General features: G+C 49.4%; 1 protein-coding gene across 2 annotated transcripts in view; it reads right to left on the reverse strand.

Annotated features, from left to right (window-relative positions):
• Pde10a (phosphodiesterase 10A) overlaps positions 1-25508 on the reverse strand; it is a 400036-nt gene that overhangs the window by 158037 nt on the left and 216491 nt on the right. The window contains exon 1 of one of the 2 annotated variants that reach the window (XM_051164656.1): positions 17234-18389. The exons of the other annotated variant lie outside the window; for it this stretch is intronic. Coding sequence (XP_051020613.1) covers positions 17234-18128 — 895 coding nt within the window. The 5' untranslated portion in view covers positions 18129-18389. Of the gene's footprint in view, positions 1-17233; positions 18390-25508 lie in introns of those variants that run through there. 2 annotated transcript variants of the gene reach the window in all.

Raw genomic sequence — 25508 nt, forward strand, 5'->3', positions numbered from 1 at the left:
GAGTGACCAGAGGAGGTGAGAAGGCGCCCTGCTGATGCCCTGGGGTCCTGAGACCATCTACGAAAGAGCTCCCTCTCTGAGCCTCTTTGAGTCCACCCGCTTTGTTCTGTCATAAGATAAAGAAGCTTCCAGCTGCCCTGGACACCAGCCTCAGCCATCACAGCTGTGCCCTCTGCAGTCTAAAGGTCAGCACAGCACCTCTGTCACCTGCTTGCAGCTCTGTGGGGGCAAGAGCTCAACAGTGTCCTTAGCTAGGCAGCAGCTTCTACCCAGAACCGTCCTCTACCTCAACCCCGGGCCAGACTACAAATGCAGCCCCTCCCTCTTGCTTCTCCTTCCTCAGATGCCCCAGGCTATTACTCCAGCCCACAAGCTCACTCTGTCCCATCAGTCAGACTGCAGGCTGCCTGAAATTGTGGGCACTGGCTGCTCTCGACCATGCGGGCACAGAGAAGGTGTTCCAAACAACCACTGCGCTCAGTTCTACAGGACCATCAGCCACATAAATATGGAGACGCTGATCGACAAACCATGGTGACAGAGACACCAGGGGGTTGGCGCTCCTCCGTCCCAAAGGATCACCCTGTGCTGAGACTACACACTCACAACAGAGACGCCCTCAGGACTCCAGTACCTTTCAGGCTTGACAACCAGCTGTCAAAGAAGTCAGTCTTTATGTGTGCTTGGCATTTCTGCCCAGGCCTGGGACATTCAGACACTCACAGGTGGGAGAATGCTGTCCAGCCAGCTTACGCCCTCAGTCCTTGGAGGCGGACGAAAGGCTCCTTCTGAGCATGCGTCCTACTACAGCCCGCTTCCAAATGCATCGGTACCCTATCGCACATTTTTCAGTTGACATATGAAATTTTTTTATCTCAAAATTGAATGGCTGGGAAAGATGCCTGTTCCCACATGTTTTCACAGCAAATATGGAGCCGAAGAGCAGTCTACTCCAATTAAGGCATCTCCTGACTGCAAGCCTTCTTGGAAAAGGAATCTTCGACGTTAGCGCAGTTCCGCCGAATCGGAACTGAAAGCGCAGTTTCACCACTTAAATGCACTCCTCCAACTTGCATCCCTGCGGCAGTGTCTCACTTCCAGATTTCCAATTCTAAGATAGACAAGTTGACTGATGGAGGATGGACAGATGGACGGACGGACAGATGGACGGGCAGACAGATGCACAGATAGTAAGGTAGGAAAAGTTAAAGAGGAGATTTGTCACGAGTTGGTTGGCTTGGTGAATAAAGTACCCCATATTCCCAGAATTCTCTCCTTGCCCTACTGTCCCAGGTCTTCTTGCTTCTCCCTCTGGGTGAGAACCTCTCAAGGCTGGGCCATTGCTCGGTGCCCTGGAAGTTCCGACACTCTAGAGAAAGGAAACGTATGGTGAAATCTGGATTGCAAAGACTTCCCTTCCGGGACTAAGGGAAGGTCACTATAAAATGGAAAAGAGGTAGGTGAAATAGCCTAGCAAGAAGACACACTCTGTACGGTTGCACTTACATGTGAAATCTAGAAAAGCCAGGATTATGGCGGCAGACAGCGGGGAAGTGGGTGTCTGGGGCTGGAACACAAGAAAAAGGAAATATGATCAACGTTCAAAGCTTCTGTGAGGCAGGAGGAATCTCTCTCACACACTTGTCAATGGTATTTGAAAACTAATGAGAGCGGATTTTCAATATTCTCACCACAGATAAAAGGGATGGTGTGGCAGTGAGATGACAGAGACATCCTATAGGCAAGGCAGCTGTCGTCCGTCAACTACAAATAAAATTTAAAGAAAATGAAAGCAGAATGTAAAAGTTGCTGTGAGGTGGGTGCTGGGGCAAGTTCACTGCAAAGAAGGCAGCTGCCCTGAAGACGGAAGACAGGAAATTGATTTCTCGGCAGTGGTCTTTGTGTAGCCTCTGAGACTATCTGTGTCCTGAGATCCCAGGGGACCTGGGGCAGATCTGATGTGAGTGAACTCCCGCCTGAGGTTTTCCTTGGGCTCCTGTGGCGAGGCCAAAGCAGCTTTCCTCCTCACACATTCCCTTATCACTCAACAGTGGCACGCCATGACAGTGACGGATGCGGCACATTCATCAACGCACTCGTTGGGCCTGCTGAAGCTTAGCTGGAAGGCTTAAGTAACAAATGACGCTGCTTCCAGAATCTTCACTAGGGCTGATGGGAACTATTTAAGAACAAAAGAATAAGGATGTTGCATGCTGTGCAGACTTCTTGACCAGTCAGCAACCTCTACCAATAGGAACGTCGGTTTCCACAAGAAAGAGGATACAGCAGTATCCTGTCTCCAAGCCAGTTCTACATCATCCTTAAAGCATTATTTTGTTATTTTTGCTTTTGCTTTTTTGTTGTTTGTTTTGTGTTTTGTTTGTTTTTGAAATAGTGTCTCATAGCTTGTGGCTAAGCTAGAACTCACTATGAAGACCAGGCTGGCTTTGAACTAGCAACCATCCTACACTGGCCTCCCAAATGCAGGGATCTTGCAGTATTCTGCTAAGCTCCACACAGGTCATACAGTTCAATAACAGGTACATTTTTATATACCTGTCTGGTTTGTCTTTGTAATGTGATATTGGGCATAATTAGAAACATGGAAGTCAATGTTGCAGATTTAGGTAAAACCCCACAAATTTCCATTTTCTAAAACTGTCCTTCAGCCTCCAAGAGAAGCGGACTTGGATGGGAACCAAGTACTGTGCCCCACCTAAGGAATCACCAGAGGGAAAAGAGCAAGAGGTCGGTCACACTGGCTGGCTGCTGGGTCCTTATCTGAGAAGGAGACTGTGTGGTGGTAAAATGGGGTCTGCAAGGAAGAGCAATGGCTCCCTGGAGTGCCAAGGGAGAAGGTTGCCTTCTTCAAAGCTAAACAGAAACTCTGGTGCTTGCGATCATCACCTCAGCCCACGTCTGCCGCCTCACTCAGCAGTGGCGGCCTGTCTCTGTCAAGCCAGCCTCACCAGAAGTGGTCTGCACTGTGCCTCAGTTACACCACTGGCCTCTGCTTTCTGCCCAGGCTCCCTGGCTAAGCCAGGAGCATCACTGGCCCTCCAGCAAGAGTATTTGGGAGTCAAAGTGAGGTTCTGCCTCCCTCGAGCACCTGGGTAGGGCTCCCGGAAGCTCTAGAACCATCTTCCTGACACAGAGAGCGACCGCAGCTGCCTCTGCCAGCCTGATGTTGCATTTGCCCTTCCTTCCATCCCACCCATGGGTCACCTCCCTGATGAAAAGGCCTGACACCTTAACTAAAGCTCTAACTTTGAGCAGTCTTTCTTCAGTGAAATTGGGGTAACTCAGACACCACCAGAACTACACCAGCGCTTGGCTGAGAGTTCCTGAAAGGCTTGCTTACAGCAGCTAGGTTCTGATGTCACCAACATAACTTCCGATCTTGCCTGCAGATAGCCTCCTGGCTTCTCCTGCTGGGGGATGGCAGAAAGTATCTTTACGTAAGTAAGAGAGGAAGCAAGAATAAAAGAGAGGCCAAAGTACCCAGCAAGCTCCACAGCAGGTCACATCCCAAAATAGGACCATGTGGGGCCTTTGCAGGAAAATGGGCCAGACTGGCACAGAGCAGGGACAATTCTACACAGCCCAGGATGGGAAGGAAGACAGAGGCCTCAATGAGGCTCTGGCTCCAGCGCCACAGTGACGTCACCGAAGTGCTTTCAGGAAGGCAGGCTCTCTTTCAAAAGCAAAAGCCATACCCTAAGGAGTTCTGTGTCTGTCTGTCTGTCTGTCTGTCTCTCTCTCTCTGTCTCTCTCTCTCTGTCTCTCTGTCTCTGTCTGTCTCTCTCTCTCTCTCTCTCACATATACACACAAATACACACACACACATACACACTCACACACACACTCAGTATGAAGCCAGAGTAAAATATTACTAATAGGACATTCCTGTTCTTCATGCAGAATTCAAAAGCAGTTCTTCTTTAAAACAAGTCTGTTCAGACCATGGTGGTTGCACCCCTTTAATCCTAGAATTTAGGGGACAAAGGCGGGAGGATCTCTGTGAGAGTTCGAGGCCAGCTGGTCTATACAGTGAGTTCTAGGACAGCCAGAGCTACAGTGAGACGTGCCCCCCCCCCCGTTTCAACAAACAAACAAACAAAGCAATACTAAGGCTGCAAATCTCCTCTTTGGAAGAGAAGGCACCAAAGAAAACCGACACTTGCTCAACACCTACCTCAGGGATCCAAATAGAGGAGCTCTGAGAAATTAAAGAGACGGAGGCTGGAGGCAAATTCTCCTGCAACACAGATGTGTCCTGAAGAAGTGTCCCTGCAACTCCTGCACCCAGACCCACTGGGCAAGCTGTCCCTGAGGGCACTCAGTCATCCAGGGAGACGGCCTCAGCTTCCAGAACAGAGGAAGGTAGATTCACAGGATGGGGCACGGATACCATCAGGAGCCCCCCACCCACCCAAGCACAAGGAGAAGGTAGCTAAGGCTGTGATGGCAAGCACCGATACACAGTTTTTAAGGCTGCGATGGTGAGCAAACACCAATACAGTTGTTTGAGGAGGAAGCCAATCAGTGATTTCTTAGGAAGAGCCTATATCTCCTCTACAGAACCAAAGGATTCCAAACGATTGAAAAAAAAAAGTGCAATCTCCAATCATTTTCAGTTTTAAATTAACGCAATCTATTGACAGTTTCATTCTAATATATGCAAACTAGATACAGAATGTTCTTTGGGGAGTTCAAGCATCAGCCTGCTCAAAATTTTCTCCTCAAGGACCTAATGCACATCCTCACTTGTCTTCAAGTTAGAACTTAAGTTATAAAGAAAGGAAAAGTGAAGGCATGTGGGTATGACAAAGACCACGCCTGTAATTAATACAGACCAACAAGCCCCAAGTCCTCCAGCAAATAACTAGTTATGAGAGGAAACCTACACATAAAAGCCAAGCATGAGGAATCCTGTCCACTGCCTCCCTCCTAAAAGAGATGGATGGGGTCATGTAGTTGTGTCCCGTACCAGCCTGCCCCACCTGAGGCTCCTCCACCACAGGGCCAGTCCCTGGGTTTCTGCTGAACACACAGCGGGAGGCCCCCAGATGTTCCCAGGTTGGGACTAAGCCAACCTGAGGTGCTAAGATCTGGGATAGGGCAGTGACAGAGCCTGCTGGAGGTGCGGCCACCATAAATGGGGAAATGCCTACCTCGGCCTCTCCAAATAGCTTGCCCTAAATGGAAGAATTCTAGTGACAATTGGTTTTTTTTTTTTTTTTTTTTTCTTCTCCTTAGTTCTTTCTCTTTCTAAAAATTCTTCCTTTTTATTTTGAACACATTTTTCCTTTCATTTCTTGCCAAGGAACTGGAGTTGCTGGACAAGCCCAGCCTTTCCTGCTGTCAGTGTTTCCAGAAGCTTCCCTTCCTGTGACCACAGAAACACCTTCCAGAGCAGAGACCTCAGGCGGCCATGCTCTGCTCTTCCTGACCAGGCTCCCTTCGCATGGATGTCACCAACACTGCCATGCCAGCACTTAGGAACGGACCCGGGGAATGACAACAGCTGTGTGTTCTGCCCTTCCTCTGCACGCAACAAAGCATGCAGCCCGCACAGGCTGCTTGTCCCTAAAGTCTGTGCTCCAGTACTTGCACAATGGTGGCGCAACACACAGACACCTGCAACTTCATCTCACTGTCCACGTGTTCTTACAGAGTGGTTGTCAGCGCTGGGCCATACGGTCCAACCAGGACCGAGCTGGTTCATCAAGAAGGAAAGCAAATGCTCCATGGTAGTTCTGCCAGACTGGAGTCCAGAAACAAAAGAGTCAGAACAGTTTTGAAAAAAAAAAAAAGCAGGCCTGATAAAATTTAAAAAAACATGAACACAAACAAAAAGAAAATTCGAAAAAAATTAAGGACAGGTTTCCCAATGACAGAAAGAACAGAGCGGTTACAAAGCACAGAGGGTGCCAAAGCTCCGAGGCAAAGAGTTAGGTCTGTAAGAGGTAAATTAAGGCAGGGTCCTGATGCCACTCATCAAAAGCTACTTCTAAAGCAAAGACATTCCCTGGTATCTGTGGGTGCTCCTGAAAGACCCACAGTGCCTGGAGGAAAGGCTAGGTTCCCTGTCCAGGAAAAGACAGCTGTGAGTGGAGGTTTAAAAAGCACGCCACGGAAAGAGAGCACGCCTGAAGACACACTGGCATCTGCCGGCAACGACAGGGTTACCTGCCCAAAGCCCCAAGGAGGAGCACAACGCCCACAGCAGACCTTTGTAAGGGTCCTGGTAGGTTGACTTTCAAAAAAAAAAAAAAGGTTTCTCACAAAACTTTTGTGTAACTAGGAAGGAAGTGGCGGCTAAAATAAAACCAATGGGTGGACTAGAAGGAAATAATATTAAGTGATAAGACAAAGAAAAATGTCAACATTACAAGCAGGACACAGGAAAATGAGTAGGACTGTCATCCAAATCAGGGGGTATGAGTCGGGGGGGGGGGAAGAACCCCCCCTCGCTTACTTAGAGAAACATGGCTGACCTGCAACCTGAGATGAAAGCAGGAAACAGTAGATGGGAGGGTAACTAAAGCCACCTCCCTGCACAGGGCCCCAGTAGGGGCTGGCCCTGGCCACCCCAGCCTGGAAGCTCTCACTAGATGGCTAGCCTCTAGGAAGTGCTCAGCGCCTGCCACTCAGGGCAGCATGGTGAAAGCCAGGGAGAGTGGCAGGCACTTGAGCCCTCTGCCCCTTCTCTGTGCCTGTCCCCAAGCTGCTGTCACAGCGAGGTGGTTGACAACAAACAGGGGTATCATTATGCTATGCGGCAGAACCATGCAAAGCCACAGAGGAACGATGAAGACTCGAGGTTCCTTGCCAAACACAGTGGTTCCTACCAGCTTAGCCTCGCTGGGCAGCCCTCCAAACATTTAAGTAATACTTGACACTAAATCCAAAGCCAAGGGCTCTATCCATCAGTCAGAAATACACCGAGGCAGAAGCACCTGTTTCGACTTTTAGATCGGTATGTGACATTGAAAAGAGGTTGAGGCATTACAAAAAAGTCGAGGCGTGAACTGGGAGGGTGTTCATATGCGCGTTGTTTTTCCTTTTTTAAATATTCATGCTTTGGCATTTCAAGAAGACAGAAGGCAAGTGAAGAAACTTCAGGACCGGAAGGAAACACAAAAGCCTGACGTCAGGAACACAGTAAAGAAACAACAACAAAAGGCAACCTCTGCAATGCCAGCCACTCAGTGTCAATCTCACAGGATTCCAGCACGGTCTCACTTATTCTCCTGTGTGATCAAAGCAGGGCAGAAAGCACTACAGGTTGAAGCTCCCTGTGACTCCTGCCCCCCCCCCATGCAAAGCCCTCTTCTCCCCTTTGACACCCCTGCACTACCCAGTAAGGCCAACTAAATGTCTTTGTGAAATTAGAAACAAATGGCTTCCTTTTCTTCTCTCTACTCCCAGCGTGCCTGAGAGTGCACACTCTGTGTGTGGATGCAGGTGCCATGCATTCCTTATGTTTCGCTGTTGCTTTTATGTAGCAATATGTTCAATTTTACTGCTACAAAAGCTACTGAGTGGGACCCTCCAAGAGGACGCTCAGGCAGAGCCTCACCCTGTATGCTGTGTGACGGTGGCAGTCACTCTGAGGGCACCGCCCAGCCACTAGATGGTAAGGTCCCAGGTGAACAATCTATCGGTTTACTGGATACATACATTTTTAATACTGATCAATACTGACAAATTGCCCTCTTCAAAGGCTGCGCCAATTAATAACTCCCTCCAGGAAATTGTGAGAGGCTTTGCGTCCTCACACAACCACTGACAGTATGCTATAACGTGTATTAACACTTGTGGTGCTGGCAGATGAAAATAGTGCTCGGTGTTGTTCTAAAGAGCATTCGTCCTCGCAATGAAGCGGAACACTGTTTCAGGGGCCTGTTTGTCTTCAAAGAGCCACTCATTTCCTCGTGGTATTATTTATCTATCTATCCTTTTTGTGGTTTCTTCTTTCCAATATTAAATATAGTCTCCATTTGGATTTTAATCTGAGCATACAGTGTATGGGACGATCTCATTTCCTTCTGAGCAAATACCCTTTTTGCGCCCCGGATCATCTCTTCAGCATCTACCCTTCCTCCTACCACATGAGGCAGGGTGTGCGTCACACGCTGGGCCCCTACTCGTCTCCAGGTCTGCTGGGCCAGCAACATGCTGTTGTAATCACTGAGGCTTTACAACCAGCTCTTTCATTGGCCTTAAAAATTAGATGATATGGTTAATCACACACACACACACACACACACAAACCAGGAGTATTACCCTAAAAGACATGGGGTCTGGCTGGACAAGGATGTTTTCGTAAGCAAATCTGTAATGCTGGGTCACAGAGAAAATAAGAACCTATGCATGACCTTAGATCGGCACATAAGAGGCACCATTACCAGCAATTGGCGTCGGATACACCTTTTGGCCTTCTTTTGGACACAGCTAAAGTTATGACAAGAAGCACAGAAGCCAGTGTGGTGGCGGCATCTGCAAGCACATCACCCGTAAAAGCTGAGGAAGACATGGTCTTTGCTTGAATTCAAAGCCAGCTTAGGCTATAACGCCAGACACTGGCTCCTCTACATATATATATATGTGTGTGTGTGTGTGTGTGTGTATATACACACACATATATATACATATATACATACATATATACACACACACACACACACACACACACACACACATAAACTACATCATACACACTGCACTGCTCTGCACCGGGCTGCCCTCCCACCTGCCCGTCACTTCCTCCTTTTTTTCTCATCAGTGCTCTCCATGCAGAAGTTTTCCTCTCACAGAGCATGCCAACCCTAAAACGTCCAAATCTGCTGGTGTTTGATAAATAATTCATCATCTCCAAGCACGTGGCATTGTTTCAGTACCTCCCATGCAACACTTTGTCTCGGCTATGCAGAAAATGTTTTCACCAAAGTAATAAAGGCTCTTACCACAGCCCAGGGAAAGCGAGCGGAGGCTACCCAAAGGTGGGCAGACACAGGACTAGACTCCCTCCTTCCCTTGGACTCAGGCTGCCTGTTTCCTGCTGACCTCATTGTGTCCACGGTGACGCAAAAGCCTGAGCACTGGTGCCAAAGAGTGTGTTTGGATTACATGGGGGGAGGTGGGGGAGAAGAATGAATAAAAAGAAGTTTCAAGCCCTGCAGTAAAGCTCCACAGCCACACTATTTTACATTGTTTCTTCCCCGCTAGCACTGTTAAAGAGCCATTTTACTCAGCTTCTCTTAAACACCCTCCCTTGTTCCTTCAATAGACCGCTTGCGGTGTCCTGGGAGGGCGGATGGAGTGTGTGAATGAAGCGTCTGCCCTCCCCCGGAGGCAGACAAAGGCAGTGAAAGGCTGATCCAAAAGAGGACAGCACCAGGAAGCAGAGGACCACTGACAAAAGGAAGGACCTGGACAGACCCAGGGAGGATAAGAGACCTAAGCAGGCGGCTGTCAGCGGAGAGAACACCTCCTGAAAGAGAGAGGCCGATGACAATGCAGAGTTCCCCAGCTGTTTGCTTATAGACGGTACTTGAAACACACCGCAGGAAGTAAGAGATGGGGTACAGAGGCTAGAAGAGGCAGAGCCCCCAGAAGCCCCCCCCACCCCAGGAATGTACTGAGGGATGCAAAGTGAGTCCTGGGAAAGAATAGTGTGGAACACTCTGCTCCTCCAGTGCCCGCGGTCACTTGGTAAGATGGGTCACCCCTACCTTGTGTCTCATCTGGGTTCCTCAAGGTGGGAATTCCATGAAAGGAGGAACCAGGTTTTCTCTCTGACAGGCTGGCTGCTATTAGGACTGTAATGGCTCCCAGCTGGCCCTTAGGGGGCCACACTCCATGAGTGTTTGCACATTGCACTATCCGCGCCATGCTCCCCATAACATGAACTGCAGCTGTCTTCCACAATGAATACTGTCCTCCGTCCACCTCTGCGCTGCCTCCTACTCTCTCCACACAGCCCCACACAGCGTGGCTCTCATCCTAGGCTTCCTCGATTCTGCCTTCCTATATCCACCTCCAGGTGCTGCTCAAATCCTTTGTTCTTTCTGGAATCTTCCTCATGTTCACCTCTGCAACCCTCAAATCCTTCCTCTTCCAAGACAATACCCAGACATCGCCCACCCTGTGGGCTGCTTCTCATGAAGGTGTTTATGGGCTGCATAATGTGTAGCCTTCCTGGCTCTGTATTATCTGGAAACAAATCACAGGCTCTGGACTGCTCCTTGACCCCATCACTCTTCTTATCCTCAGTAGCCGGCTGTCTTCCTAAACTACTGCTTCTCTCTCACAGCTTTCCTTCCAAATGTCACAGGTCACGCCCCCACACCCATCTAATTGCTGGTTACTAAGTGCCCCTCCCAGGCACCCAAGAGACCTTCCACACCCCTGCCTTTTTCTTCATGACCGCGTGTACTTCTATTCCCCCTGTTCCTTGGAAGCTTTCTCAGGCCTTGCCCTCCCGTTCGGCTTGCTCCAAGGGACCAGCATGCCGGACAATTGGAGTAATTGGAAGTTGGCATCTGATGAAACACTTCTTAACCTCGTGTTGCTCCCACCTCATGGTCCTCACAGTCCCCTCCTACAGAAAACATTTCCCTTTGGGCCTCAGCCTTCCCAGGTCACCACACGCCATCCCATCATTTTGCCTAGTTCTTCAAACTCTTCTGCTTCGGTAGATGGACATTCTCAGGCATCTGTGGAACAGAGCCACTGCTCTCTGCCAGCAGCCACAGCCGTGGGGCAGCCTCACTCCACAAGTCTCCTAGTGAGACACTGGATCTTACTTCATCTCTGAGGCCCCTCTTTGGGGTGCCACGATGTGTCTGCCCAATGTAGCCCCCAGGTGCTCAGCTCACTCCCATCTTCCATCCTTCCCTGCTCCCAGCATGCCTCAGTCCTCAGTCCCACTACTCACTTTAGGATTCCTCTCTCTCTAGGGGATCACGGTCTTTATTGCTAACCCACTTTAGGGCAGCATTCTGCAGGCTCGTCCTCTCGCTCCTCAGTCTTCAGTGCAGGTAGGATGGACCGTGCACTAAAACTCCTGCGACCAAAGCAATCTGCTTTTCTCAGAACTTCCATATCTACACAAAGCCCTGACTGACTGACTCCCCACAGGGGCGTCAAATGCCTCCTCCTTCATTCTCCAGCCTTGGGGATGGGAGGACTTTGTGTGCATTGATTTTTAACATGTACCACACCTTGAGCGGCTAAGTGTAAGCACTGCCAAACCTCCCAAACCTGCCTGTGCCCGCATACTTCCTCCTGTGGGCCCCCAAGGAACCAGGAGCCCAGGCACGCATTCTCTGGGCCCCCCTTGTAGCAGCAGGTGTTCCGTGCACTCAATGCCACCAAACACCTCGTGAGCCCTCCGCTGCATCTCATTCCCACTGCCGTCCCCTAATTCAAAGACCTCTGCACAGCCCCTTCCTCAAGAGCTCCAAGACTCACAAATTACACTCAGATGAACGTCCAGGACATTAAGCCACAGAACTCACAACCCTCCCCTGGTGCCAGGAGCCCATGGTAAATTTTTCTCAATTTACTTACCCCTATTCCAGCCAATCTATGGGCTTCATAACATACCAAGCAAGCATCGAGGCTGCGGCTCCCAGATCCAAGGGCACCAGAAGCTCTTCTCTCCATTGCTTCCCACGCTGGTCATGCTACATACACCACTCAGATCCTTTCTGACTGACCTTCGTAGCCCTCTTTACATGAATTCTCTGCCTAGCCTTTTGGTGTGTGTTTGCTTGGTTTCCGGGTGGTTGCTGTTTATACCACTAGAGGGCAGTAGAGAGGAGGTACCGCCCAAGCCAAGACACCTACAACCTACAGAGGTACACAGTCCTGACTGACTCCCATCCCAGTCACACACACCCCAGCCTTCCAATTGTGGTGTCTGGTGTCTACACAGCCACACATCACAGCCGCCTATCCCTCTACTTTCTGTCTCTCTGTATGTTGTCACGCATAAGGTGACAATTCCCCACTTTGTTTCTCCTGCTGACGACTCTGCCACAGAGACCTAGCCTCTGTTTTACCTGCACCATGAAAGGTCTTCTGGCTTCCCTTTGCACCAGCCTCTGAACTCAGAGGACTGCCCCTTACCAAGAGGCCATAGCACAGACCTGTGACTCCTTTCCTCTTAGTTGCCTAAGCTTCTGTGTATGACTTTTAGAGAGAGGTGTCTTCTTTGCCTATGAGGTTTTCCTTGGATTTCTGCCAGGCAAACTCTCTCCCCTGCACCCTATGAAATACCAAAAGGATCTTACAAGCTGGGGTGTGGTCTGGCCTCCATTTAAGTCTCCTCACAACCCTGCTGGGAACGCAGAAGCGAACCTTACCCTCTCCTGGAGCTGCAGACCCCCGTGAGTGAGAACCAGTTCTGTGGACACACTTGAATGCTGGGCCACCAGAGGCCAGGGTAAGCTCTGGTACAAGCCACATGAGCCCAGGTTACCTTCAGGTGCCATGCCTCTTCCTCCTACACAGCCCAGCTTTGTTGGCACTTCAACCTTTTCGACTCAAGCAGATAATGTACCTCCCTCATGAGTCTACCACTGTCTTATTCTCGCCATCAGGACAAAGACAAGGAAGGCCCTGCCCACAGTCCTCTCTACTCTGCCTGTACCAGGAATGATGTCAGGGTCACAGTAGATGCACTAGTCTGAAGAATGCTGGGTACCCATTCTCCTGCCCTTTGCCACGGCCATAGCTTTCCAGCCCCTGGGAGTTTCCCTTCAGGCAGACTTGAAGAAGAAAGGACTGCTCCCATTGCATGGGCTGCTTTTAAAACAAGCAGGGTGGCAGCTGTGCCAGTTGGCACACTGTTCCCACACAAGGTTGACCAGCCTGATAGGCAACATGCTCTTCTTTGTCTTAGGGCACAAACTGTTTTGTGTGCAAGCACCCCTCCAAGAGCAACGTATCAATTTGAGATAGAAGGCCTGTCTTATAATTTTCTAGTTCTTTTTCATCTAAACTTTTAGGAGCTTTCTCTGTCCAGATAGGCTTATTTCAAACTAAAAGTAGGATTATGTGGGATTATATATTAATAATCCAAGTAGCATAACACCACCCAGTTTAAATAGCTTTGCCCTTTGGACTGTTGACCCAGCCAAGAACCAGCTCACCCCTCCATGGATAGCTGATGACACTTGCTGCCCACACCCCGCTTTGGCAGGGATTCACACCATGCTCTTCGGGTCACCTTTTGGGGCACCCATGTGTGTGTGCCAGGTTTGAGGGAAAGAGAATGTCATCTCTACCTCCCTCTACACAATTAAGATGTAGATCACGTGGATCCTCACCAACAAGCCACGAATGGGGTCTTGACTGATCTGGACCCATGCCGGGTGCCAGGTGTGCTGGGCCTTGAGTCTGGTTTTCCTGAGGCATCAGCTCCACGGAGCTAATAGAAATACCCTAACCATGAACTCTGGTGTTGTCTGGAGTACTGAGTGTATTTGCTCTTACAGGAATATTTATCTCAGCGTTTCCTAGCATCGGCCACACAGTCTTCACACTCAAGGAGACAGTGTAAGAGCAGCGAGTCTCGGACTCACAAGTCCTACAAATGTACACTCTCTGTTTGGAGTATTTGAGAAACACACAGTAATTTACAGTGGGAAAGCATTTGCATTTGGCATTCACAAACCTTTCTGATCCTCTTTGCTTTCTCTGTCTCCTCCGCCCACAATCCATCCTTTTCCTTTTTGCACATAGCTCTTTCTGTCCTTCACAGTAGTTAACTGGTAAAACGCAGCACCCAGAGAGACATTTGAGGAGAGGAAGTATTTGTGATTACAGATTGTCAGTCCAAGAGCTGTACTCTCCACAGGTGTGTCTCCTGCTCCTCCCAGGCAACACCTCCTCCAGCCTTGCCTGTGTGTAGCCACAATACTGACTAGGTAGTAAAGATGGCCCGGCCTGTGTTTGTTACAGGAAGCTGACTGGAATCCCTATGGGCCTGTCAGTGTGACACACACACACACACACACACACACACACACACACCATGCAAAGTGAACTGTGAGGATGCTCCAGGACAATTGTTGTCTCTCCACTGGCAAGACCTTCCTACTCAGCCAGCAATTCCCCCAGCAGTAAAAGCAGAAGCAGAGAACTAGAGGCTAGCAGAGGACAGGAAATGATGTAAATTCAGGAATGGCTGGACTCAGATACATAAACAGCATCAGGCAGGAAGACCAGTGACCACTTGTAGCATTGAGCCAACTCCTGCCTGGGAGGCTGCTTCTCACCTTGACCTGCTAACCCACAACACATCTGTAGTTTGCACAGGCTTGGTAAGAAGGACCTGCTAGGGCAGGGTCTGCTCAGGTTGATTGTCTGCTCCGCGAATGCTCAGGTGAGCTGAAACGCAGAACAAAGCAGACAGGAGCAAAGGGAGGCTACTGTATCTTCCACACAGGGTTTACTTTCTGGCAAGCAAACTGCAGCAGCGTGCACTTGCCCAAGAAGCAGCTGGGCTCAGCAGCCTGCACATGACAATGTGCTTGGCTGGACAAAGAGATCAAAGTGAAAGAAAACACAGACACATACTCCGCAGGGACACATCTGAATACCCTTGTGTATTTTTCACATCCTTGGAGAATACACAAGCTCTTCCCAAAAGGCTCCCCACCCCCACCCCTGCCCACCAGAAAACTGGCAAGTTTCAGATCCTTCAGCAAGTGGGACCCAGGTGGTTTGGTCTTTGGCCCCAGACAGAAACAGGAGCCCTGAAAGTGTGTGTGTTGGGCAGGGGGGGGCGTGTAGGCAGAAGGGCGGTGTAGGCAGAAAGCATTCTTCCCTCAGGCGTCAATCTCCTCTTCTACTTGTGCAGACTGCCTGCAAGTACCCCAGGACTTGCTACCCTAGCGGCAACCCAAACAAAGCTACAGGAGACTTGTGGTTCTATCCATACCCAAACTGTTCTTAGGGACAGAAGAGAGCATGCCATAGCCAAGCTAGCTTCTCCCAGCTGTAACCATGCACACAGTAGAGCACTGGACACACACACACACACACACACACACACACACACACACTCACACACACTCACAAACACTCTAACACACACACACACATACCAGTATTGGGTACAACTTTATTACTCAAGATAACTCCAATATCTCCCTGGAAACTGCTCATTTTTATTCCAAACCATAATTTCTACCTCAATGCCAGTGCCACCCCAGACAAAGACAGCAGCATTTATAGATTCATGAGAACACAAACCCTCCCCAAAAAAGTGTAATCCAGGCAAATCTCTCTCACTCATGCAGTGTTTGGCACTGTCAAGCACAGTGGCCTGCAAGTGTGCACTGCAGCATGCCCAAGCACACGCATACACATACCAGTTGTCAAAAGAAAAAAGAAACGAAAATGTCAAAAGAAAAAAAATGAAATGCACATCAGGAAGAAGACCCAGAGGAAGGCCAGCAATAGGCCTCAGATTTATTCCAACAACCCCCTCCCCCCCCAAAAAATCTATGGGCCCCACCTTCTCCCACCACCTTCAACCTACAGCCAACCCATGGAGTCCCTTTCAGAAAGTGTGGGCTCTGCTGACCACAATCTCATGGCCTGAGCATAAATTTGTACCTAGAGTTCAATGTTCAGTACCCAAAAGTCACAACTACAGGCCGTGGGGAAGCACATACCTGAGGAAGCCTCAGAACTAGAGGTCAGCTGGGAGCACAGAGTCCACACCCTTCAAGGCAACCAGCAACTCTAAGCTGAAGTGAGTGGCCACTGGGCCATGTGGGTACCAGGGCCTGGCCCAGGGCCAGGAAGGCAGGAACAGAGGAGTCAACCCAGTCCTAAACTGAACGTGATCACCTTCCTGGTGGCTGTACCCTAAGGGGCTCCTGAGCATGCACCTAGACCAGCTCTGGTCCTGAGGAGTGTCTCAACCCAGGCATCCCATGTCCCAGAGCCAAGGTCGGCCCTGGTTAAGGAGTGAGTGGTCCTTGAGAGCAGTAGCAAGAAAGCTCATTTGCAACCTGGCAGAGAGTCTGCCCTGAGAAAGCAAGGCAAAAGCGCGGCTTTCCAGGGAGAAAGCAGACAAAGGCTCGGTGCACACGCGGTAGACTGTGGCACCAAATCCACGCTCAGGGCGGAGCTGATGCCAGAGTCTCCAAATTTCCCATGGATGTGCCTTCTCAGAGCACAGACTCTCCTGACCAGTCCTGCCTGGTGCCCTCCCTCCACAGTGTGTCCAGTCCTCACCCTGCTCGCCCTCCATCCTCTGAGCATCTGAAGCCTCTTTCCTAAACATCGCCTGTCTGCCTCCTTCCTTCCAGGGAAGCTGCCTTGACTTCTCTGCTCAATCTTGTCCCCCCCCCCCCACCTCCCCAATGACACGCCTTCTGCTGCCCTTGCCCCAGCAGGCTTTCAATTCCGCACCAGGAGTGGCAGTGCAGAATGGTCATGCTACTGTAGTCCTATGGGTCCAAACGAGGCAGAGGTGCCTCCCCCACCCCTTGCTAACGCCCATGCCCCATTGTTCCTCTGCTTTCTTTACCCACCCAAGCACCAGCTACCCAGAATCTATGTGAGGTGGGCTGGAGGGGGGGGGGGTGAGGTAGCGCGTTCTCTTCATAAAAGTGGGTGCACCCAGTTCCACACCACTGGTCCACCTGCCAGAACACAGTCACTGCAGGCACAGGGTACTGCCTTTCCTCACATTTGGAAGCCTCAGGTCCCTGAGCCATGCCTGCCCCCACCACAGCTGCAGGAATCCAGTAGCATGAATGCCGGGGACCCCCAGTGGAAGGACGCATATATACTCCAGCTAAGTGATCATAGGCTAGAGAGAAATGTGGAGTAATTAGTGACAAAGTTGATAGTATAAATAACAGGCCAGGTCAGTGGGGCCCAGGGACAGCTCTAGGAAGCAGGTTAGTTTCTAAATGTCCGGCTCCAACACCCTCCGAGTCACCCTCCTCTAAGCGCACGCGGAGCTTGGGAAAGCCCAGTGTCCCTACGCTGACGGGCGGTCTGGACCGCCCCTGAGGTGCCACCAGTTTCCTGGGGCCCACTGGCCAGTATCGGCCCGGGCACACACGGACCTTGCCGAAAACCCACCATCACAGCAGCTCCCTCCTCACCCCACGATCCAAGCCCCCCACTAGTCCCCACCAGGCGAGAAAAACCGCGCCCGGGCGGTAAGGAACGTGGGGCTAGGCCACTTACTGGGACTGAGGAAACACTCGGTCAGCCTTCGGAAGCAACTCGCATTGTTAGAAGGTCCATCTTCCATGTCGGAGCCGAAGAGCAATGGCCAAGCGGTGGCGAGGGGGAAGGCGGCGCCTCGGGGCCGCCACAGAGTTCGGCCACCGGCGACAGAGCCGGGGCCGAGGCCAGGGCAGCCCCTGCCGGCGCCCGGAAAGCCCCGGGAGTCCGCGTAGCGCGCGCTTGGGTGTAGGGGGAGCCTCGGCGGCGGAGGTGGCCGGGGCCCGGCACGGGCTGGGAGCAGCAAGCCTTGGATCGCAGGCGAGAGGAAGAGCCGCCGCCACCCGCCGCTGCCACCGCCACTGCGGTGACTACTGCCTGGGGGGACGCTCAAGGGAGCTGCCTCTTGTCCTCCTCCTCCTCCTCCTCCGCCAGCATCGCCGCCGCCTCCTCCTCCAGCCGCCGCTGCGCCCTCCCTTCTCGGGAGACGCACGGGGAGGTGGAAAGCAGATGAGGAGGGGACAAGAGGGGGAGGGGGCAGGGGGGGCGGGGGCCAGAAGTACCAGGAAGATGAAAAGGAGGAGGAGGGGATAGAGGAGGAGAAGGCAAGCGCCGAGGGAGCGCGGGCAGCTACCCAGCCGCAGCCGCCCGCTCGGAGAATGGAGAGAGCGTTGGGGCCCCCAGCGGGGCTAGGATGGCCTGCGGGAGACGGGGACCGGGAGAGGGGCGGAGGCGCCGCAAGCCCCTCCCGGCCGTAGCTAGGCAGCTCCGGGACCAGGCTCAGGCCCACTACACTCTGCCCGCTGGCCTCGCCCCGCCGGGGTTCCAGACAGACTTGGCCGGGGCCGGACTCATCCCCAGCCTCTAGTAGCGAGGCCTGGGGGCGGGGAGCGAGCCGCTCCTCTGGCCTGGCCATGGCCCTCCTCCCAGCCTCCAAGGGGGCAGGCGGGAGGGCGAGGCGGCCGGGACTCGGCGGGCTCCGCCCCCGCAGCACCGGCCCTCCCCGCAGCGCAGCCCAGGCTCCGGTCCGGTCCGCCTCTCAGATCTTGGGTGCCTCTCCCGCCTGGGGTTCACATCGTGTTCCCCTTAGAATTTAAGAGGATCCCCTGACGGGGTGCGAGTCCCGAGTCGCCTCCTCTTAGTGCGGGCTGGTACGCACAATCAAGGTCCTCCTGGATCGGGCGAGGGGCTATGGGGACGTTGCCCGCGGGTGTGGCGTTGTGTGTGCGTGCTCCAGCGCCTGAGCCGCGATGACTGCTCCAAAGCAGCGAAGAGCGCCGCAGTGCCGTTGCCGGTAGAGGCGGCGGCGGTGGTGTCGGCGGCAGAAGACGCCCACTGGTGGAGAAGGCGCTCCCCACGCGGCCACCGCCCCTGCCCACGTTGCGCATCCGCTGGGATTTAGCCCCGCTGGGTCAGGCCCCTGAACCAAGGCATTCAGAGCATGGTGTATACTCCTGGCCAGCCAGTCTCCCTGAAGGTAGCACATCTGGGTCTGGTGTTCCAGATTCTAAACCCACAACCTGGCAGCTTTTTCAGCTGTTTGCAATCCACATCTGCCTAAGGGTGGCCTGAGCCAGGGAACCCTCCCTCTACCCGGCCAAACGGGGTTCGGCCAGAGCTCCCAGTGTGGGATTCAAATTCGAACACTTAGAGTTTAAAATCAAGGCAGACCTCCTATTATGTCTCAAAAGGCTGGTTCATTCCGGGACTGCTTGTCCATACCCACTTTAAAACGAACTTCGTGTGCGCCCGCCCACTTTGTCCCAGTGGGTCTGGAAGATAGAAAGAGCAAACTAGGGCTCAAACAGGAAACTTGTGAGTTCATTGCTCTAAAACCCAGAGAGCATCTGTTGCCAGCCGCTTACTTGGGCTCCTCTTCCTCAGCAGCCTGGAGTGCAAACTGCTGCTGTAGAAGGAAAGCTGTGGCCCACTGGGCGCTCTGAACAAGGAACTTCAGAAGTTGGGGGAAGTTGACTATCCAGGGAGTGCAGGTGTTAGCCTTCCGGCAGGCCCCCTTCGGAGGGCCTTCTCTGCACAGTGGGGAGTGTGGGGCAGGGTTCTGTTTGCCTCTTGGTAGAACGGTCTGGGTCAACTTCCCCGAAATAGTGTGAGAGCAGCGCCACAGCCAGGCTTGTGAAGCAGCAGCTTGGCTGACCCGCGGCTGGGACTCAAGGCATGCGACCTGCCATGAACCATTTCTCCTCATCAGAGTTTTCTTTTTTATTCACGTGTTTTTCATGATTTTGGTTTGGAGGGAATGCCACATTCTTCTTCAGTGAACTCCTTTCTCAACTCTCCGGACTCCAAACTCAGAAGAATGGAATAGAAATAATTACAGTTGTATCAAATTGACCAGGTAGCGTGGAGGGGGCCGGGTACTTGGTGCTTAGAGTGTTCTTTCCTCCATAAAGTTCCTGGCGTTTTGGCAATTCCGGGGCAGACCTACTCAAAGAGTCGCTTGTCACTGGAGCCAGCCAGTCCACCTTACCATGAGATCCCTGCATTTGCAAAACAAGAAAATGAGACTATGATTCTTACCTTGGGGGCCAAGAGTGCAGAGACATGCCTTTTTAATCCCCTGACCCCAGTGAAGAAGGAGAAGGAAAAAATAGAGCGAGTGACGCCACCAGGTCTCCATCTCCAGCCGCACAGCGCAGAGCGTGCTTAGCTGAGAGCGCTGTTGGTGTGAGTTCCGACTCTCCAGCAAAAGTGGTTTAGGCAAAGGGGTTTCTCCTTGAAGAGTTAATACTTCATTCTTTGCAGGGCAAACGTTTCTCCTTAACACTTAAGGTGTATCAGTTGTAGCCTTTTGAGTTATTAAAACAATTTTCCAGGTACTCAAAAATGTACTTCTATACACCTCGAAGACGCAGGAGGCGGGGAAATGCATTAAATATTTGTTCTGTTAGTCTTTGTTAGATCGAGACACAAAACTCTCGTTAACCCTTTCCCAGATTAACCATCTTCCATTTTCCATAATAACCTTCCCATTTCTTGCTGGAAGGGACTCTGGACAAATTACAAAGTCACAAAGTGTAACGAAGGAAAAGGAACGCTCGGGAGAGGAGTTTAAAAAGCAATTACATTTTGATGGCTCCCCCTCCTCCCTGAACACTGGCATAAGCGGTTGCTCAGTTAAGTCTTCTAGAGGCACCTGGCCACTTTGAATTCTGGAACACTGATCTAAAGGATCCTAGGAGGTATTTCCCATCCCTTTGCATTTCTCCCTCCCTACCTCCCATACACCAGGAAACAGAGAAGACTTGAGCGCTGGATGTCTTTACTGCAGACCCCTTGTGAATAAGCTGTGCCTCCAGGATTGTTGTATTGCTAAACTTGGCCAGGTAGTTACCCGTGCGGTGTGCAGCTCCTTTGATCTGCAGCTGTGTAGGTGTTAGGGGTACTGGCAGGTACCCGTGGTGTCTCAATGCTCTTGGTTAAAATGATTCTCATCACCTCAGGGGAAGTAGCAGCGCAACTTGCAGGGGTTGAAAACTAAAAGGATAAACTGAAAGACAATTAGCACCAGCAGACATCAGAACTGTGATGACCATACCAGCACCCTTCAAAATGTTTGAGACCGTTTTCAAAGAAGTCTTGGTGAAGCACTCACACAGGCACAGGTTAAATGCTGACCTTCCCCCACTCTCCCACAGACTGGTGTTTTGAAACTACATAGATTCTAGATTGGTTTTTAGTGTTTTATGCCTAAAAATTCACCCATACAGCAGGTGGTACCTGTATTAATATGCTCTTAAAACACATGGTTCAAGGCAGATCCTAACAAACATGGAAATAATAATTTCTTAAAAATATATGTTTTATTTTTAATCACTTAAGATAATAGCCAACATGGTTAATATTTAGTAGACTTTTTGATAGACCTACAGGTCTGTATTTTTTAAATGAATTTCTATATAGAAATTTATTAAATTTGATACAAAATTTTATTTTGTATCATTTTCTGGGAAGGAAAACTGTTTTTCTCTTTCAAAATGCTAAGAACCTTATGTTATTAACATACAAAACCCAATTTTAATTAAATGTTAAGCTGACACATTTAAACAGGCAAGGTCTATATATTTTCTTAAAGCCCCTTTCTCTTTACCTTGATTTTAGCTTTTGGAACTTATTTTCAACACAGAGCCAAACTTTGATAGGCTGGTGTCTAGTGTTGCTGACTCGGGCTCAGATCACGTGACTGCCAGCCATCAGCTAATGTCATTCACACAGACCTTCTGTGTTCTAGTAAGATAGTCCATCCACTGTCCAGTGTGGTACGTGTGGGGCTCATCTCCCAGGCTCTTACCCAGCTCTCCTAAGCCTATAAGCCCTTTCAGAGCTGGCTGTCACTCTGCATCACCAGCCACCAGGAGGCTTTCTTCACTTTCTCTCACCCTCAGCCCACCATAATTTTGTTTCTGGACTCCTGGAATTTGTTTCTTGCCAGCACATCTCAAGAAATTACTGCCTGTGTGATTTATACGGACAATTCCATTTTAAACAGCCTGACACAGGAGGATTTGCTGTCCTATAATATTTAACAAGAGACAGACAAAGAGATGCTTCTTTCCTTGTCTTCTACTAAAAGATCACAAATTTCTATTATTGGTGATGTTAGCAAACTTTGTCTAAAGGGAGGGTAATATGCTTATAGTACTGCGACAGTCAAGCCTAAGAAGGAAAAAATGGGACATTATAATTCCAATAAAAATATTATTGAAGTCAATACGAGGACATGAAAGTCTTGGAGAGAAAAAGGAGCTGACAAGAAATAACTTCTTTTTTTGTTTTTTTTTTTTGGGGGGGGAGGGTTTGTTGTTGTTGTTTTGTTTTGTTTGTTTGGTTTGGTTTGGTTTGGTTCGGTTGGTTTTGGTTTTTTGAGACAAGATTTCTCTGTGTAGCCTTGACTGTCCTGGACTTGCTTTGTAGACCAGGCTGGCCCCAAACTCACAGCAATCCACCTGCCTCTGCCTCCCAAGTGCTGGGATCAAAGGCGTGTGCCACCACTGCCTGGCCAAGATAACTTCTTCCAAAAAAAAAAAATAAATAAATAAATAAATAAATAAATAACTTCTTCACTTACTGTTTAAATTCCTATCTCACCAATCAAATTACTTCAAAAAATTCAAACATTCATCATTAAACAAGTTTCAATTTTGTTATTTTATGTGATGAAACTAATAGTAAAGTTTGTATTATTCTTTGCTTAGTAAATATCAGAATGCTGTCTATTATTTTGGTTTTGACTTGTTACAATATGAATATGCCACATATACTCAGGGGTTCATTTTTTTTTTCTTGACAGAAATAAGATCCAAGCAGAAGCCTTTATCAGTCAAAGCCACAATGTTCAATTCCCTCACAACAATAAGCTCTGTCTACACAATTGCTTTGAGTACTTAGTCCTGAGGGTACTGGTGTTAGTAAGTACTGCTGAGGTCTTATAGTAATGAATACTTGGTTCTTGGGATGACCATGCTAACTATTAACAACAGTCCAATGTGACTCTGATACCCAGCCACAGAGAACCAAGTTTCAATGTTTTGCCTTTAAATAGTATCAAATCCCGTAGAAACCCATGGAGTTTATAGAATACAGAACGGTTTCTCAGTGCTCAGTGCTCAAGGCCACAGCCAGGAGCTCTGTTTAAATAAGCAACGCTGTCATCAAACTTTTGCAAAAGAGATACAATTGTTTCATTGAAAAGCAAAGAGAACACTGTGTCTAAAAAATCTCAAAAATCAATGTAAAATAATTCTTCCAGAGAGCTGAAGGCCAGTTCCCCACACTACAGTGGGAAGCCGGCATGGGTGATATTAAGAATATACAGGACATCCTTTATGGTCCTTCCTGAACCTTGGGTGCCAGTGTATCCAGGTGTTAGAGAGGGAAGGCGCCCCGACTGCCTCCGAATCCCTCCCTATATGCTCATGGCTCAGAGCCCCACACAAGAGCCCCACACAACCATCTCATCACCTGATGTTTGGGAATCTTCTTGCCAATATTTTTATTTTTATTTAATTTTTAAAGTAAAATTGATTGATTGATTGATTGATCGATTGATCGATTGATCGATTGATCGATTGACTGATTGTGCATCACAGGTACGTGGGTTCACTGAGGCTGGGGTCTTTATGCCATGCAATATATATAAAGGTCAGGGAACAATTGTCAAGACTTTTTTCTCTTCTTCTGCGGGATTAAAGTCAGGTCACTATGCTGGCAGGTACCTTTATTGGCCAAGCCAACTTTTTGACTCATATTTTCACTTTTCGTTGTCAAATTTTATTCTGGACCTCAACAAGTATAGTTAGGATTTGAGGCCCTTAGAAGAGAAAAGGAACCCCGTTGGGTTTGACAGCTGAGCCTTAAAAACTGTCCAAATGGTTTTTTTCATCTAGCAGTTGATTCCTTTCTGCTCTTCTCAAAAGCAAGCAAGGCACGGCTCAGGGCACAGGTGGGCACGCCGACCACAGGTGGGCACGCCGATCACAGGTGGGCACGCCGATCACAGGTGGGCACGCCGATCACAGGTGGGCACACCAATTCTTGTCTCATGTGGAGCAGAATTCCATGGGCATTCAAGGATGTGGAGCTGCAGCAGAGTTTGGGTGAATTGCTCTGATGTCCGGGCTGGCTTAGGAAGATGGCAGGAGAAGGCAGTGGTTTTGTGTCAGAGTTTCTCTTATTAAAAGTGTCAGAAGAGTAAAGGTGTGGGCGGGGTGGGGGGTGGAGAGCACTTAGCAGGGTAATGGAGGATTGCTTTGTTAGAACAGTGTCTGGACTAGTCTTTCCAGCATCTGGACATTGGGTTTGAATACTAAATGCCTCACATGAAATTGAGTAACTAAACGGAGGCTTCAGAAAAAAAAAAAAAAAAAAATGAGTAAAATGCTTCTGAACACTCAATCACCAAACACTGATTCAAAATCAAACAGGTAATAAATCTGAGGTGTTCCTGGCAGCACTCACTGCCCCACATCTACTGCCCCACTGGAGTCCTCATTTTGGACACTTTGCACCAAGCATGCCAACATGCCACGCAGTGCCAGCGAAGGCTGCTGGGGATGCCTTCCCAGGGCTCGGAGAGTGTTACGTAGTGCTAATTGCGGCGTCTTCCTTCTGTGTCGGGTTCTCTGCTTTTACAGAACCACAGTGGCTTCCTCATGGAAACGCAGACTCTGAGCACCCTGCTATTCCTTCTTCAGTGTAAGTAGAAACGTGTCTATCTGTGGGGTGGGGTGGGTTTGAGGGATGATTTTTAAAGTTGCCGCTGGAGTTGCCGACTCGAGTTTTGTCAAAAATCCCGAAATGAATTTTGGCTTGGGGGTAGGACAGACTTTCCAACAGTTATTGAGTTTCCCTAAAAATATACCTCTGCTATTTTGTACAACATTTTTATAAGACGTCACCTTCACGCCATTGATAATAATATGACCAAAATAAATTGATCAAGTCTGAAAACTATTTAAGATAATCTATGTCCTGCAATACTAAATATTAAAAGCTATTTCTAAAAAATTCTTTATATAAAAGTAAGCTTGCCCATCTCATTAGCATGTACATTTGTTTTAATTTTCAAAAAAATAGTAAATGTATATGTATGTCGAAGAATTATTTTTAAATAACTTAAAATTTTTTCAGTAAATATTTGATTTGATCCTAATTTATGTACCAGTATAATACCTGGGGTCACATAAGCAATTCTCTGGTGTGGGTGTGGGATAAGATAGGGAAGTGAGAGAATACCTGTTTTTATCAAAATACATTATACATGTGTATAAAACCTTCAGTGAATAAATAAAAATTATTTGAAAGTGTCTCAGATGAAAAGGGGTCATAATGGTAAAATTTAAGAAGCTAGGGCCTAAACTGTGTGTGTATACAAACCACCCATACCCATCTAGAGGGACAACGGCCTATTGTGAAGAGAAGGCACCGCTTCATACATTAAGTCTTTCAAAATGATTTCCTGTAAGAAAAATTACCAACTCACAAAACCCCAAAAGATTGGATTTGTTTTTTCAGACCCCATTCTCAATATGATAAAGAAGCAGAGGAAGCTGCTGATGGGGGGGGGGGGGGACACGCAGTGATGGGCGGGGCACTTCTGAGACTGCAGCAATCTCCCATGAGCCCCTGGTTGGAGTTCCTGGCATTTTGTTCCTGCCTCTCCTTGTGCTATAGCTTTCAGCTGGGCAACATGAACGAGGCCAGCTTCCTGCCTCACTCTGAGACTGGCGTCCATGTTCATGATGCTCCTAACAACGGAGGAGGCTTAGCAGAGGCAGTC

The sequence above is a fragment of the Acomys russatus genome, chromosome 21 (assembly GCF_903995435.1).
Source record: "Acomys russatus chromosome 21, mAcoRus1.1, whole genome shotgun sequence".
Lineage (NCBI taxonomy): Eukaryota > Metazoa > Chordata > Mammalia > Rodentia > Muridae > Acomys > Acomys russatus.